We start from the raw sequence: 17,313 nt of genomic DNA, 5'->3' as shown, positions 1-17,313 counted from the left end.
TTGCATCAGCCTCATTTCTTTGCCCAGACCTGTGTTGTGCTCTAATTAATGCCCCTGGGTTGTTTTGGCATGTTCACATCAGACAAAAATGACCCAATAATTGGCCCCATTTCTGAGAGCTCACCTTCAGACACGCCACAGGAGAGCTGCAGCTTTCCTGCTCACACTGCCAAGCCTTAATCTGCAGCTTCATTGCTGGTAGGGGCAACTGATAATGCTGTATTAGCCAGAAAAATCTTACTTCAGAGTGTAAGAACACAAAAGGGATCCACTAAGATAAAGGAAAAAAAAAAAATTCCTTCTCCCTGGAAACTTCTTCCAGCACTATAAAGATGAGTGAGTCCAATCAGCCTTGGTGGAACTTGGAGCAGCAGTGCCACACAAGACTTTGTGTCCAAGATCTTTATAGTCTGAAAAAAAGAAAAATGTTTGTTCTATCCTTCACTTGGTGATTGACAGATTATCATAGTTAAGGAGCATTAGGCCATAATTTATAAGAACTCTTTCTGCACCCTCTCATCAGTGAGTTTCTGTGTGTATTTTATCATTAAATCACTGCATTAGAAGACTTCTTGTTCCTATGAGTATAAAAACCTTTTTTTCCCACTTCTGAGTGAGCACGAATTTCTGCAGAATGGGACTTTTCCCTTTTAGTTAGCATAATTATGGTAATGAGCTGGACTAAAAAAGATAGAGAATTCCAGGGACACATTTGGAAGGTATGTTGATGTAAGATGTGAAACTTTACTATTTGTGTTGGAGAAAAAAAAAGCAGAGAAGTGCTCAAGACAGCGTGGCTCATTTTGTAATGCTGCAGTGCCAAAGTGCTCTGGAAGGAGGAGTTGGAGCAGTGAAAGCCAAGTTTCCATCTCCTCCCTGCTGTACCAGTGGAAAGGGAATGATTACCCTAGAGGGGAATTGTGCACGTGATGGTTGAGTTGTAGGAACAATGCTGGGGTTCATAATCATTTCCCCAGAAGGTCTGCTAATCTTTCTCCTTGCAAAATGTGCTCTCAGATGGGGTGGCTTAATTCATCAAAATCCTGGTTTTGTGGTGCCACACCTGACCATACTTTGAATAAACTCACCAGCACTTTGCTTTGGGAAGAAATACCTCCTGCCTAGAATAATTCCAGCACTGTGCAGTAAATCCAGAGCTGAGCTTTCTTCAAGCTCTGGCTGAAGGATTTGTTTAGAAATTGTTCCTACACTAGTTTGGAATTGTTTCAATGGGTGAGATTTAGTTGCTTTGGTTGGTTGTAACTTACTTGAAACAGTAATTGGAAAACCACAATTGAGCCTGTTCTTCCTGTTCATTAAGACTTTTCTCCTTAACTTCCACTAAAGCAAATCTATCAGTGTCTTTTCCCTTCCATGTGAGCTTCATGAGGCTCTCTGAGTATCTTTTGTCAAAACTGGTAAAAATTGTATTCATTTTTTGCCTCTGTTTCTGCAGTCATGCAGAGAACTCACAAAACCAGGAGTTACCATTGGAAGGGAAGGGCTCTGAGCTTTGCAAGGGCTTTGTGTGGGCTGAATTTTACATTAACCATCATGGTCTGCAGGCAAGTTCCTCTGCTTGCACAAAATTCCTTCACAAGCTGGAAACCACCTGCCTTTCCTGCAGCTATCACAAATAACTTCATATCTGTGGAAGGAACTAAAAGTGCCTAACGAGCTCATGCAACAACATCAGCTTGCAGAAATCTTCTCCCAGTGGGTGACTCCCACAGCTGGTCTGTGTTCATTCAAATCCACATCTCCTTGACTGATGGCTGCAGCACCAGAGATTATTTAGAGATGTCTCCTCACAGGCTGTCAAGAGGTTCTGGATGGAGCAGTGAGTTAGCTGATTGCTGCTCTGCTGCATTTATAATGTTTTAGTTGTTGTTTCACCACATAGCTGCAGTTTTAGCTGTGCTTCACCAGTGTCTCCCTCCTCCCTGGAGAAGGACAGACTGTGTCCCACAGTGATCCAAGGCACTTGGGGTCACCTTCCTTCAGCCCCTCAAGTCTCAGCAGGTTTTCCTGCCCTGTGCCTATCACCTTTAGGGTCAAATGCCACCAGACAGGGACATCTGAGGTCAAGAAGCAGAGGAAGAGGGAGATGATGGCAGTGGATATGAGACTCACAGTGCAGGTCACGGCATAGTCCTGACTTGTGCACACAGGGATGTCATTGTATGCTGTGCAATGCTGCACTGCCTTGGTTTTGTCTGCTGTCCCACACAAACTGGGTCTCATAGCAAGGTTTATGCCAAAGGAAGAAGTTTTCACACATTATCTCTGTACCTGTGTTGCTCTGGACCAAGCTGTGTGACCAGATTTAACTTTGTAGGACTGGTGCTGCTGGTAGGTGGCTTCCATAGGAAAATGTTGCTGCTGATACACAGGTGGATACTGGGATCCTTATTAAGATGATGAATTAGCTGAAGAAAATGAGGAGAAGGAGGGAGAGCAGATGCAATTAGATGCAAAAAACAAGTTTGAGGCTGTGAAGAATTGGCAATGATGTGTTCTGTACCTGGAGTCTGGAAACATTTAATGTCAAGTCAGAGAGAAAAGGACAGCACAGATACGTTCCCAGGAGGGGGGAAAAAACGAGGTCACTTGCCTTTGCTGAGGGTTTTTTTCCTAACTTTGGATGTATTGAGCTGTGTAATAACTTGCACATATCTGGGAGCAATGCAGAGCACAGCAATCAATAATACAAGCAACGATAATCGGGTGTTTCAGCCATCTGACACAAGCAGTCTCCAAAGATAATTCTCTCCCACAGGACATTGCTGAACATAACTTCAGTTTATTCCTAGCAAAAAAAAAAAAAAAAAAAGCTTACCTGCTGTGCAGAGACAAACCTAGCCAGCCATTGTCCTCCTGAGAACTGGAAAGGGATGGAGGTGCAGGGAAAACACCCACCTGAGCTGGTGGTGGCCAGCAGACAGCTGGAGCAATCTGTCACCCATCACCAGTGTCCTTAAAATCCTTAGGAAGACCTCAATAAATAGGAAATTTGTTCAGCAGTGCCAGGGGAACAGAGGAAGCACAGAAGAGTTTGAGGCTACAGTTTGTGTTTGTAAAGGACAGAGGATCCTGGCACCAGGGGACACAGTGAGTGTGTGTCAGCATCTCCTTGGTCCTCAAGCAGGTTAAGCTGCAGCATCAGCCTGGTCTAATAAAGCTGCCCATGGATGAGACAGCACTGAAAATTCCCCCTGTCCCTGTGAGGAGTCAATCCAGATCAGTGCAGCCAATTCCAGATATTTATTGTAGAATTGTAGAAAAGTTTGGGTGGGGAGCAACCTTAAAGACCATCTTGTCCTGCCTCCTGCCACAGGCAGGGACTTTCCACTGTCCCAGGGTGTTCCAAGCCCCATCCAGCCTTGGACACTGCCAGGGATGGGGCAGGCACAGCTTCTCTGGGCACCCTGTGCCAGGACTTCACCACTCCCTCAGGAAAGAATTTCTTCCTAATATCTAATCTAAGCCTGCTCTCAGTTTTAATGGCTCTGGTTAGGGTGGCTGGTTTTTTTCTTATCCTGTTAGCTGGATCTTCCTGCCACCAGCCTTGCAGTTAAAAAAATTAAAAATTAAAGCAACCTAAATTGTTAAGAAGTTAAACAAACACAAGCTGGGCTTTAGCCACTTGTGTGGTCACAGAAGGCAGAGAGGAGCTTTGGTGATCAGACACCATCAATGCTGAGCTCTTCCCCTGACAGTAATACCATCATTCATAATTGGCTGTAAAAGTGAGATGCTTCTCAAGCTACTAAAATCCAAAATTCCTTTCTCATTGAGCATCACCAAAATGGCATTTATGTTATTCAGGATTGCTATCCTCTTTCAACCCAGAGCAGTCAGCAATAGCACATAAATTTTTATGCCTGTCCAGTACAAGGCACTGCATAAAAAGAGAGAGAGCATAAATGATGTAATGGATGTGAAACTTTTTGCCATGCCCTCTCAAAAAGCAGAAAAACTCAAAGCAGGTGGTGATGGAAGGGTCCAAACTCTTGTGCCTCCTGTTAGGAGCTCCCACAAACCTGGCTTGTGCCTGCACTGTAAAGTCATTCACTCTGCTGAGGAGTCTATTAATAAAAAGGAGAGAAACAATGATTTTTCAGATGGCAGAGTATGAAATAATCAATACTTCTCCTTATTCACAAGCAGAAGAGTGGCAGATAAGGATATATACCAATCACAGACAAAATGTTTAATAAAACATCTTGGTCTTTGTCACTCTAGGCAGTTTTCTGCTACATTTTATAGGTCACAGTCCATGAAATTTCATAGGAACTTTCATATCTATTCTCTGTAGCAGAATATGACATTTATTTGTTATTAAACCACATAATTTAGGGAGGATGAAGATACTTTATCCAAAACAACATGTGAAGTAGTCTTCCTAACAATGATTTCTCTCTAATGTATCTGTATCTTGGGACCTTTGTATAATCCTGTGAGCTTCTTATATTTTTTTTCTAATGGGAAATAATAGAGAAATATAATTTTATAGTCATTCTATGAAAAGAGGCCAAGATACTTGTTAAACTCAAGGTACAACCTTTGCTCTGCTGACCCAGACTATTGCCACAAAAAACTGTCAGCTTTAATCATGAGAAACACGAGCAGTGGAGAGTTAATTGTGCTAAGCCAGTGCTGAGCATTGATCCCCTCCCAAACCCCAGGAAGTCAAGAGAGGATGTGTGGTGGGCACAGCTTTTATTGCTCCTGGCAGATGCAGGAGGAGGGAAAGGTGAGTGGAGGGTGGAGGTTGAGAAGGATCAAAGATTGAAAAAAGCATGGGGAAATGCCTCTTTCTCTCCAGTCCAGAGGGTTTGTAAGAGGAGACAGCAGCTTCGATTATTAAATGTGTCCTTGATGTTTTGGTTGTAGTACATTGTCCCATAGGCCTGGTACCTCTTTTGGGATGTGTAGGACCTGCTGGCTGTCAGCTAAACTTCCATTATGTACATTTTTTTATATGTAAAAGTCCTTTGGACAGCACTTGGGAGACAGAGAGTGAAGGAGAGAAGGAGAAACACACAAGAGAAGAGCAGAGTGGGACTCTGGATCTGTGTCATTACAACAGAGCAGAGTTGTGAGTGATGGAAATTGCTGGTTTGCCACAGCTTCAGTGGTACTTGACAAGTCCCTTTTTATCCCTGGGTCCATGTTACTGGGAAGTTTTGCCCCAGTTCAGCTGAGGAGCAAGCCCTGGAGGGGTCAGCACTGCCTGCCCACGGAGATGGTCCTTGCAGCTGGCTGGGGCACAGAGCAGCTTGCCTGACCTGCAACTTCTCCTAATAAAACCAGAGAACACACTGCTGTGTGAAAGCCCTCAGGGCTTGTAACCTTACTGAGATAATCTATTTTGGGGGGAAAAAAAATTGTAGAGATTTTTTTTTAGCAGCCCAAAGCGTGTGAGGGTCTGCAGATAGCTGTAATAATTCCTGCTCGCTCAAATCGCAGAGCACACTGCTATCAAAATTTAATCTGGGCTTTTTGGTGCTTAATCATATTTCACTCATTTTCCTCCATACTTTTGCTTGAGATAAATGAACCCCTCCTGTGCCACCACCAACCCAGAATTCATAGACCAATATTTTACACCTAGGGCCAGCAAATGTGGGGAGTGGCATTTTATCACCCAGTAGCAATTCCAGCATCTGTCTCTCAGATTTGCTTACAGCCCTCAGTTCAAAATGGGATGACAGCGGTCACTTCATCAAACAGCATCACCTTTGTTCATAAATCACCAGGATCTGGCAAGAACAATGTTAGCTTGGCAGGAGCTACCTGGAATGGCACTTCTTGGAACAGGAGAACCTCTGGCAGGTGCCCAGTGTTGCTGCTGAGCCGTGCGACTTCTCTGATTTGCATCCCTCCAAATTCAGGACTTTTGGCAGCAGTTCATGGAAATCTGCCTGGGTTAGATCTCCACTCTCTTGGAGAGACACTGATTCCTCATCTGGGGCTGGAGGTGCTCTCACAGTGGGAGGAAGAGGAAGAGACAGATGGAGTTTCATTTTTGCATCTGGATTGGAAAGCTTGCTAGATATATATCCAAATACATGTGATTTTCCTGGATTTTCCTGGTCTCCTCCTGATCTTTTTATACTTTCTACCCAAGTGTATTCCTCTTCCCTATAAAATCCCCAAAGCAGCTGTGAGTTAGGCATGGAGGTGCTAGTGTTACTCTCCAATCCTGGTGATTTCAGTCAGTTTTTTGCTAAAAGGTATTCTTCAAACTATCTTTTTCTCAAAAAAAAAAGCAGTTTACCTCAATCCTTACTTTGACAATCACCCTGAATCTTGGAAATAATATCTTACATTTGATGTGGTTTTGATTCTAGATATACCTGTGCAATTCCCTACCTACACTGTTTCTTACACACCCTTTCTAAGCAATTAAAGCCTAAACAAAGCTAAATCCCTCATCTTATATTAAGATAGAATTTTCATGTGCCAGAGGTGAAATGTATTTTGGTACAGTTCTCCTCTGTGTGAGTGTAATATCTGTACAGATATTAATCACACATTCTTTACAGGGATTTGCTATGAATGAGCAGGTATATTATTATATTATACAGGCAGGCAGTGAATATTACAGTGAATAGTTTCCTGTTAACACAGAGCATCACTGCCTCTCTGTGAGTAGAGAATGACTTAGCTTAAAGGAACATCTTTCATCTGTGTAAATGGTTTACTGGGGGGCATTGCAGATAGTTCTGAATAGAAATTTTTTTTTTCACAGAAACTGAGCTACAAGGATGACACAAGTAATTGCATTCTCTAGTGCCTCCCAGTGCTATACATGTTATCTTCAATGGGAAAAAAATCAGCTATTGGCAGCCTGGTGAATTTAGTAATTGTAACTAATGGGGTTGTTTCTTTTTGCCTGTCTTTCAGGATGGAATGGGGAACCTGAGGATCACAGAAAAGGGTCTGAAGCTTGAAGGAGATTCAGAATTCTTGAAACCTCTCTACGCCAAAGAAATCCGATCAAGACCAGTAAGTTTTTGGGAAAGGAATAAATTTGTTTCTGTAGCCCTAGCAGAAAGAAACCATGGTGATGTGGCAGGGTGATGTGGCTACTGGATAAATTGCTTTGGCCACTGGCCTCTCCATAGAGGTGTAGTTTGGGGAGCAAGGCTTTGAGGACTTCATCCAGACACTGCATCCTCTGGCAGTTCCCCAGTTGATAGCCATGGCTCTGGTGTGTGTAAGCCACAGTTAAAACTCTTCCAGGACCTCTGAAGTTTCACACTGTCTTTGCTTTCTTTTGAGGTAAATCCTAAACAACCCCCAGCTGGAGGACCTGTTATTTCTGAGGCAGAGGGAAGGCTGGGAGTTCTGAAATCCAGCTCACTTTTAAGCAGTTCCAGCTTTTCTGCATAGCAGAGAGGTGCTGCCTTGGCACGAGGGCCTCATCTGTTGCTCATTAGCACGGTGAACCCATATTATGTGCCCAATCCTATTTCATGTTGGCTTAAAATTATGTGTAGTTAAAATTCAATGCTGCTAAGAGTGACTGCTTGACAAAAGTGGCAAGGATGTTAACTGCTGGAAATGAGAAAGAACCCAAGTGTGATTGAAATAACATTTTCATAGCAGCACTTCATTGACTGTTGGTGACTTTTGGTCTTTCTAATGCAATCCTGCATGTCCTGAGCAGCTTTAAAATTACTGAAACAACTGCAGAGTTTCCAGGATCCGTGTCAGAAGATATCATCTGTCTTGTTTCCTGATCTAAAGTGTTAATTTGAGTCAGATACCAACCTTCCCTTTTGATAACAATGGCAGATAGCTAATTAAATAAACTTATCCTTTTATCTTAGCATTTCAGTGCACTTGTAGAAATTGGAACTTGGAGCATAATGAACAAAACAGCCAATATGATACCCCATTTAATTGTTGAAGGTTGTAACCTCTGTAAGGTGGCTGGGAATTTATTTGAACAAGCATAATCATTCAGGAAGAAAACTTAATAAGAAAACCTTCATATCTATAAATGCTTTCAGCCCTGAATTAAAACAGAACCTGTAAAACCTTACATGTCATTCACCTTTTAATATAAAATATGTGGGAACCAGGTGCAGCAGTTGGTTTGATAAATAGACTGACAAATCACTACCTACATTTCTTTTTCTCTAGTTACATTGATGGAAATAATATTTGATTGCCAAGAGAAGTGAGAACTACTTCTTGCTACTGGGGAGTTTACTGTTTTCATATTATCATATTGATCTACATTTTAATACGTCAGGGGGTGCAAAAGGTGTCCCTTTCCTGAGGCTGTGAAAGTAATTTCCACACACCATTGACAGATTACTGAATGCAGGGAACAAGAAGTGTGAGGGCTGTGTGTGTTCCTTGCTCTATCCCCCATCCAGGATTATTTTTGCTGTTAGCTAGAGGAGGATGTAGCTGCCAGCCAGGAGCTCTGATCTGCAGTCTGGGGAGCTGGAGCATCCCTGCTGCCTTCAGTAGATGAGTCCTGGAAACTGTGTTAACCACATAGTTACACAAACCATGGTTCCTCTGACTTCTGGAATAAACTGGAATAGCCTGTGCTGGCTTTGGGGTTGATTGTGGTAACCCTGGAATTATTGTTGGGCTGGTGGCAACAGCAGAGATCTCAGTGCATTCAGACAACTTCTGCTTTCTTGTGCTGTGTTTGAATTTGGCTGCTTGAAAACAAATGAAAGGATTGCAGTCAATTGAAGGTTTATAGTTACAGAATATTTAAAAATCTTGTTAAATAATCAACACTCAATCTTTTTAAAGAACAGTAGTGTGAGCCAGTGTTGTCTTGGAGGGAAGTGTGGTAGCAATTCCTGAACCTGATGAATATTGTTGAAATAAAGTGCCAAACTCTGTGCTCAGTAACAGATGAACATCCATACTAATTCTGGAGTGATCTTTGGGTTTTCAGAAGTGCATAATGCAGCTTTAAATATGTGAAGAGTAACAGAAACAAATATGACAAATAACATAGTAAAGAGCATCCCAGAAATAGTCTGACATATACAATTTTTCATGTTTAATTAAACAACCTAAGGGATGTGTACAGTAATAAATAATGGTTTCATATAAACTCCAAAGACTTATAGATGCTAGTTATTTATAGAAGAATTTTTTTCTTTTTTTTAATAAACTCAACAAATTTAACTTCAGTATTGTTCTATGTAGTGGGTGAAGGAGCATTGCTGCTCCCTGGAAAGGGCAGGGGAAAATAATTTTTCATGTAAGTGGCTGCAGTCCCATGAGCTCTGTGCCCTGGGTTTTCCCACTCTTGTGTCTCTGTGGTGCTGCAGAGCTGGGAAATCCCTGCCAAAATAGCTCCAAAATGGGAATTGTGATTATTTTGAATTTGTCACTGGTGCCTCTTCTTCTCTGCTGCATCTCTTGAATTCCAGGAAGTTGGTAATTAAAATTACACACAGACTTGCTTTCCTAGGAGCTCTGCCTTCTGTTCTAATGGTAGTTTTGGATTTCCATTTAAAAGTGGATTTCTTTTTGAAATTGATTTGGCTGGAAGGGAAGGGTTAGAGAGGAGGACAAGCCCTCAAAGGCCATCCCAAGAGACTGCAGGGTGGCACCTCTGAGCTGCTGCAGTTTGTGCCCTACAGAGCCCTGCTAGGTCCTGCTCCCTTCATCACCTTAACACACAGAGGAGCTGCACTCAGATGTGCTTCTCATTCCAAATGAAATTCCAAACTTCAGCAGAAGGATTGGATGGATGTGGTTTGGTCCCAGGCAGAGAAATCACTGACATGAACTGACTTCATAAACCTGCTTCCAGCCAGTTTCTTCCTGCATCTGACACCCCCAAGATTTGCTTTCTTTTTCCCTCACCCACTCACGAGTGACCCCCCAAATCCCTTCTGGTTTTAGGCAGAGAAGAGTCTCTGTACCTGCTGTTTTCCATCCTACTCCTGGCTCAGTAGCACTGGCTTTGTAGTATGGATTGAGAACCTGTTTTCAAGCATCAGAGCTTGCAAAAAAAAAAAAAGTTACCTTGTGATTTTACAAGCCTAAAGTTTATCTGGAGGTTAATGAACAGGTGGTAGCAGTGTTTGCATCCTTGTAGCCTTCTTTTAAAGAAAAGAGATGGCTGTGTTCCCTTTTCCCAGAGTGTTCAGACCATCCTGATCTCCCAGCTGAACATATTGCACACTGAGCAGTGTTTTTTCCATGCCACTTGCATGGAACATGAGCATCTTGCTGCCTTTAATTAAGAAGATAACTGGACCATGAAGAATTGCCTGTGTAAATAAAAGTGATTTGTACTTAGTCAAGGAGGTGCATTAGGAATTCTCACATTTCTTTACTTGCAGATAAATTATGAAGATTATTAAAAATTGGAAGGGTCATCTATAAACCCATCTGTAGCTCAGCTGCACTGTCACTCTCAAAATGTAGCTGTCTTTCTAACTGTTGTAATTTATTGTGGACTATAGTGTGAACCATCTGCTTGCTTATAAATCAGACCAACTTTGACTGAAAGTTGTACACAGCAGTAGAAATCGTTAATTTTATGTCCTGGAAAGTAGTGGCAACAGTTTAGGGGACTTCAGTCTTCATTGCCTTAATTGGAATAGAAATTTAAACTGGAAATTTTCCTGCCTGTGTTGAGATGAGCTGCTAGGAAGCAAGTTGCTTGTAATTGAGAGTTAGCCCAGATTTAGCTTTCTTAGTGCAGCTGGGGTGTTTTGAAGCCTGGCACATCCAGGGCTGTAAGTGACTTGAAAGGGGCAAGACACAGAACAAGCTGTGTGCATTTTCCATCCGGATAACAAGAGAAATAAAATCCTGTGCTGTGATTACACAGGAAAATCCAGTGAATTGCTTCTCTCAGGAGCTGTCTGACAACCAATGAGATGATAATCTCAGTTTCAGGAAGCAGAGAAAGACATTGCCATGATAGGATTAGGATGGGTTTGCCCTTTCAGTGTTCCTTTCAAGTGCATAGATAGGAAAAAATAAACTCAGTTTGCGAATGTTTACACCTGGGCTTTATTTTTTTTTTACACTGAACACTTTTAAAGACAAGAATATGGATTTGCCTGACAACTTTGACTTTGCTTCAGTAAAAAGTACTTGACTGGGGTCCTGTCCCTTCAGTTCTCTTTCAGACTCTCCTATTGATGGGTCTGGGAACACAGAATTAAATGTGAGCACCAAACTTTCTGCCTGGGGGAGCTCCAAGCTCTGATGTTGCACAGGTATAGGAATAGCAAAATTCTCTGAAACAATTTTGAGGAGATTTACAAGTGTCTATTTTATAAAGAGATCTCTTAGTGTATGTAGCTGGTGTCATGTTGAAGGTCTGCTTCCTGTTATTTTTAATCAGCTAAAAAAAAAAAGAGTTTTAAAAAATCTTAATATATCAAAGAAAAAAAAAAAAGTCTGAGGCAAAGGACTGTGTCTTTTTGTGATATTCCTTTTTTGGGGGGATTTTAGAGGTCCCTGTCCTACTCAGTGTGGCAGGAAATGTCTCTCTGAGAACACCATGCTTGCTCAGGTTCTTGGAGCAAACCTGCCCTCGTTTGAAACCATGCAAAATAACTGGTGACTCCAGTGGAAGGAGGGCTGGGGCTGTCATTAACTCTTGGCTGGGATTCTGCAAGGGCATCTGTTTGGCCTGAAAAATTCACAGTTGTGAATTAGGGCTGATAACTGCTATTCCCTTTACTAGTGTATAGTAAGTTCTTACAGCATAAAAGCTAGACCAGTGAGTGCATAAAATATGTTTCTCTGTCCTTTGCATTCTCCCCAGCCAGTATTTGAATGATAGAAATTTTAAAGGAAGCTTTTAAGAGTGATAAATAGTTATTTTGCCAATGTACTCGTCTCACTGTGTTCTGTTCTGGAATAAGAGTGCTGTAATTTAAAAGCACAGAAGCACTTCTGTAATGGCCATATTCTTTTGTATTATTTGCTCTGCAGGTCTACCTGCCTCCAAGCTAAAAATACTGACTGCAAAACAATAAACCATGTATTTGGATTAAACAGTGACATGTGCCCTCAGTGGGGCATACCTGCCTTGTAGCCATAAATACATATTTATAAGGAATATAACATACTAATTTGGATAAAAAGGGAATGCAGATGGCAAGATAATTGCAACTTTGTATGAGGCTCACACTGTGTAGTAGAAATGTAGCTTTTAGACAGATACCATGAAGGAAGGTTGCTATTTTTTGAGGGAGAAGACAGAATAATTCCTGTTCTTCCTTTGTCAAAGTTCACAGAGAAATAAAAGGGCATTGATTTAGTTCCTGGTGATTTGGTCTAGCAAAGTGCTTAAGGGTTTCAGCATGTTCACTGAAACCTTCACAGGGTGGAAATGAGGAGGTGCAGTTTGTCTCACCATGCTGCCATCACTCAGCTGTCCCTGCTGCTCCCTCCTCCCAGCACTCCATCCCCTTAGGGACTGGTCCTTCAGAGAGGGGTCTCTGCAGGATGTTGTGGGTCTGAGCCTGTGAGAGCTCCTGCCAGCTCTGGAGATGTTTTCTCCTGGCACTGGCCTCTGGGGCAGCTCAGCTGCCACTGCAGCTTGGGGTGGACAAGTCTCCCAGTACCCAAGATGAGCACCTCCTCTGACTGCATCTGCACAGCTTTTGGCTGATTTTTGGTTCAGAAGATGAAAAAAAGAACAAAGTTGCTGTGGATGGCACAGCCAAGACAAAGATGGTTCTTGCAGCCATGCCTGGTCATCTCCTGTCCTCCCTGCAGGGTTTGTCACTCACTCCTTGTGGCACCACTGCTCCTGTGCTGGATTCCAGTGTTCTTTGGCTGTAATGTCTCTCAGCTGGGTCACTCTGAGTCTTGCTTGCCCCAAAGATCAGCAGAGAGGAGAGCAGGCAGTCTGCAGGGGCTGCAGTGAAAGAACAAGTTGCAAAAGGCATCATTTTGGCAGAAACACCCTCACCTGATGCACAGATATTTTTGCCATCGCCATCCAAAGCAGATTTGAGTCCGTGGACAGCAGCAGGCTGTGAGTGCCCAGTGGGATTTATAAAACTGATGTGCTCTCCAATAATAAATTTCATTCTGAAGCAATGAAATCCAGAGAGCCTGCTTCAGTCTGAACCTTGGCTGCCCCAGCGCTCTGGGGGCAGTTAGTGGCTCTCTGATATTTCCAGTGTGCTGAAGAGGTGAAAGTTAACTAAATTTTACAGCAACCATGAAAATATTTCCCTTTACCTTCATAGTAAAATTGGTCAGAAGTCTCTCAGCTTTGAATTTTGCAGGGAATTTTGTAGGCTGGCTGAAGGACTGTGACAAATAACATCAGATTTAAATCCTGCTATGCCCCTTCCTGGTTGTTTCTGTGAGGAGCTGCTGTTGTGTGCCCCACATTGAGAGCTCAACAGGGAACTGAAGTATCCCACCAGCTTCCAAATCAGAGCATCCCAAAGATGTGCAAAGAAAGGAAGCACCAATGTAAACAAACTAATAACTCCACAAGATGCATTTCAAAGCAAAATCTCGTGGAGACTGCCTATGGCATTTTAAAAAAGGATTTCATTAGATGTTGCTAACTTGTCATAAGATCTCTTAAATGGAATGGTAATGGCTCATAACATTTGTAAGCTTTTTAATTTCATGCAATATGAGCAGTGTAATCAACACCTATTAAAGCAAATCAGCTGTGCCCAGTGGGCTCCCCACCTCAGCTTTTGCTATATTTGCATTTTGGGTACACCTCTGAGCTAACCCTGGCAATGACATGTTTGTGGTTCCTTGCCCTGACTTCAGGGGAGGGTTTATGTCCAGAAAATGGGATCTGGTCATTGCAGAAGGATCTGACCCCAAAAGGTGCATGAGCTGGTACTTCTTGTGAGGAGTTTGGAGTTGATGTGGACAAGTTAAGAGCTGTGCAGCTAAACATGAAGGAGGCAGAATTTCCCAAATGATCTCAAAAAGTGTATTTTGCTTTTTCCCTTTGACAAGCAAAATTTTCTCGCTTGAGCTGCTTGTGTGAGGGGAGAGAAACTGTTCAGATCATGTGTTTGTTTTGCTGCTCTGATCTGATTCCCACCTCCTCTTCACTCTAAACATTTGCAGCTGGACCCTGTGGCAACAAAAATGAGTGATGGGCATCCCAGCTCAGAGTGAGCTGTGTGGGCTCCCAGCTTTTGCACTGGATTTTTGCCATGATCCCAGAAATGGCTTTTATTTCAGCTGTGAAAAGGAGGACAGTGGGGCACAGGAAGCATAAGCAGCTCTGGGGGCTGCATTTCCCTCTCTGAAGTGCAAAGGCTTTGAGTTTAAGGATTTACCATGTCTAGACATTGCTGCTGACAATCAGGATCCTGGCTGCTTTGTAGAGGCTGAAGTACAAAAACAGCTTCTTAATACTGAAAATGAAAAAGAATTACAGCTTGATGCAGTATGGGGAGAGGGAAGATAGAGAAAAATAGAAAATGGAAACACTGAAAGACAAATAGGAAGATCCAATTATAAAGAAAAATTATGTTTTTCTCATGTTTTCGAGAAGCCTGAAGAGCAGAGCTTTGTATCTTCTTAGCACAGGAGAGCAAACACTTCTGCAACTCTTCTGCTGATCAGAACTGTTTGGGCAGAAAAGTTTTGTATTTTGTAAGGCAGGAGTTGCCAAGACAAGCTGTGCTGTCATTAGGAAGTGCAGGCACACAGAACTGGTTTTACAGGGAGCTCAGTTCGTGTGTTCTTTGATCTATGACAGGAAAGTCAGATTTTCCATTTCCTTTAGCAGTTGCCATACCCCTTTGATTGTTTTATTTCTAAATAACAGATGTTGTATTTGGAGAAGGAAGAACACAGGTAAAAACAAGAACCACTTTAAATTTGCTCCTTTTCTTTTAGGACAAATTTGTTGAGGGTCTTGGGAAAACTAACTTGCTGCTCTTGAAAGCAAAAGCACCATTTCTTTGGCTTTTAAGATCTTCCTGCTTGGAAAACATGTTTTCTATAAAATCACAAGCAGTAGAAAGTTGTTCTTCTTAGAGGATGGTGAAAGACAACCGTTTCCATGGTACCTGGGATTTTTTGTTGTTTCTTTTTTTTCTTGATTTACTCTAGGTTTTCAGTATAAAATGTTACATGTCCATTGATTTCCTCCTGATGTGCTGTAATTCTGAGTCTCATGGGATTTTTAGGCCTGTTTCCAGCCTGGCCTTAAAATTTTCTGAGGCAGGTTGTAGGAAGCACTAGCAGGAGTCTGCTCCTTGTTTTCCCTCTGAAACAGAATAACCTGTGGAACAAAAAGAAAACTTAAAGTGCTTCAGTTCAGAGTGTTTCTTCCTTGGTCATCTATCAAGCAGAGTCCTTGTTTACCATCCTTACAAAGAACTGCAGGAGATTGCTCACTTTCAAGCCTTAATTTTTTAACTGAATATGAGAGGAGCTAAAACCTCTTTGGCTTTTGCCTTTTTACCTCTGAGGCTCCCCAGGGAATATCCAGTGCTGCTGTCATCCAGCTCTACCCAGGAATATCCCTCCTAAGGACAGAGGCACATCTTCCTTTGGAGAACTCTTCTTTATGGTCTACAGAGGAAGGATTTTTTAAAGTTTATTTCAAATTCAGCAGTGATCTGCAAATGTTCATGAGCATTTTGAGGAAATGCCAAGATTTTCACTGATCTTAGTGCTGGCTACTTTGTTGGATTCTTGGTTAGTTAGCTAAAACTAGGCACTGAAATTCTCTTTTATGACCTAGGCTTTTTATTTTCTCTTTCTTTCCAGCTGGAGCTTGATATTCTGCTTCTAGTTCCTTCCTCTTCAGCAAAACAATATTCAATTCAACAATACATGATTCCAGTGATTCTCTCTTGATTTAGACAAGGGGCTGATTTGGGATGGGGCACCCAGTGAAGAAAAGTGGTGAACATCTGAGTCCTGATTCTCTGCTAAGGAACCAAAGCATCTGCAAAAGCTGTGGCACCAGGGATGGTTACTGATTTGGGGAGAAGCTTTGCTGTTCACTGAATCACCCACGTTGCTCTTCACAGTGCCTGGGAATTCTTTTTGTCGTGCCAGTGCAAACTGAGCCTTCTTGGATGTGATCTGACAGGGCTGCAGCCCAAGGCAGCACAGCTGAAGAGTCAGATGTGTTTTTTCCAACAAGAAGCATTGTAAGACATCAATATTTAAAAACAGAAAAACAAATAAACTAAAGGCAGTGGGTTGATTGAGGGGAAAAGAGAAGTCACTTGTCTGATAAGATCAAGCATCACTCTGCAGAAAGGATTTCAGTTTTCCAGCCAAAAGTCATTGTCTTTCTTTTGATTAGTTTGATCAGTAAAAGTGTGAACAATTCATTATTTTTCCTTAAAATCCCATTTTTTCCTAGGTATATTCTGCAGGTTAGGAGTGGGCACATCTTTCCATGACCTCAGGTATTCCCCTTTAGGCAGAGTCACTCTTGTGTCCTACATGCAGATGAAGCCACTCAGTGAATGGCCAAACAATCCATGACCCAGACACACACTAAGTGCTGTAAGAGGGCAGGAGCTCCTGCTCAGCTGATTGAGGGTCTGTGGCTGGAAGGCAGTGAGTTGATGGGATGTGCCACAACAGGATTTCTCTGCTACTTTCTGTGGTTGTGTGTTCAGAGCCTGATTCCTCCAGTTTGTTACAGAACATCCCTCACTCTTTAAATGAAGTAAAGGCCACACAGGGCAGTGGCATGCATGTTGTCACCACTGCTGGCTTGAGAAGCACCTTTGATTACATGTCTGCTGTCTTCAAATATTTTATCAGTATTCTGCTACATCTTGAAAACCCCAGCTCCTCCTGCAAACTGACCTTTGCCCTTTGTTTTCTGAAGATCCCAACTGTTATTTATAAATTATGAGCTTTGATATTGGTACAAAGTTAGGGGAGCAGGAGGTTTTTTGTTTCTGCAGCATTTTCTGATATGCAGCACTCTGGGAGGTGTAGCTTAGGTGAAGCAGAAGAAGCAGGAGCACACAGGCAGGACCCTTCCTGTGCCCTTGGCTGGCAGGAGCCACTGGTTGGGTGCCTCCACTGATCAGTTCTGTTCCTCCAGAGTCTGGGAAGAACTTCAGGAGTAAAAACACCAGCAGAAAAATCTCTTTTTGAAACAGGAGACAACAGTCAGGCAGAGCCACCCTGCTGATTGCCCAAAGAGTATTTGGGGTCCTTGAGTCTGATATTCCTCCCTGGGCTCTGTTTTACTTTCACACAGCCCATTCTCTTTGTCTGCTTTTGCCATTACTCACCATTTCCCCAAACAACTTTCCTGTCTTCTTCCAGGCATGGAAAAAGCATCTGCTGCTTCTTCTGCCAGCCTGGCAT

At 42.5% G+C, this 17,313-nt stretch overlaps 1 protein-coding gene across 4 annotated transcripts in view; it reads left to right on the top strand.

The window, feature by feature from the left end:
• The window catches only part of SGCD (sarcoglycan delta), a 304,125-nt gene that overhangs the window by 224,107 nt on the left and 62,705 nt on the right, over positions 1 to 17,313 (top strand). For all 4 annotated transcript variants that reach the window (XM_056502479.1, XM_056502478.1, XM_056502477.1 and 1 more), the window contains one exon: positions 6,913 to 7,014. In XM_056502479.1, the coding sequence (XP_056358454.1) occupies positions 6,913 to 7,014 (102 nt within the window). The remainder of the gene's footprint in view (positions 1 to 6,912; positions 7,015 to 17,313) is intronic.

This window comes from Oenanthe melanoleuca, chromosome 13, assembly GCF_029582105.1.
Source record: "Oenanthe melanoleuca isolate GR-GAL-2019-014 chromosome 13, OMel1.0, whole genome shotgun sequence".
Classification (NCBI taxonomy): Eukaryota; Metazoa; Chordata; class Aves; order Passeriformes; family Muscicapidae; genus Oenanthe; species Oenanthe melanoleuca.
This window is presented reverse-complemented; position numbering and strand designations above follow the sequence as displayed.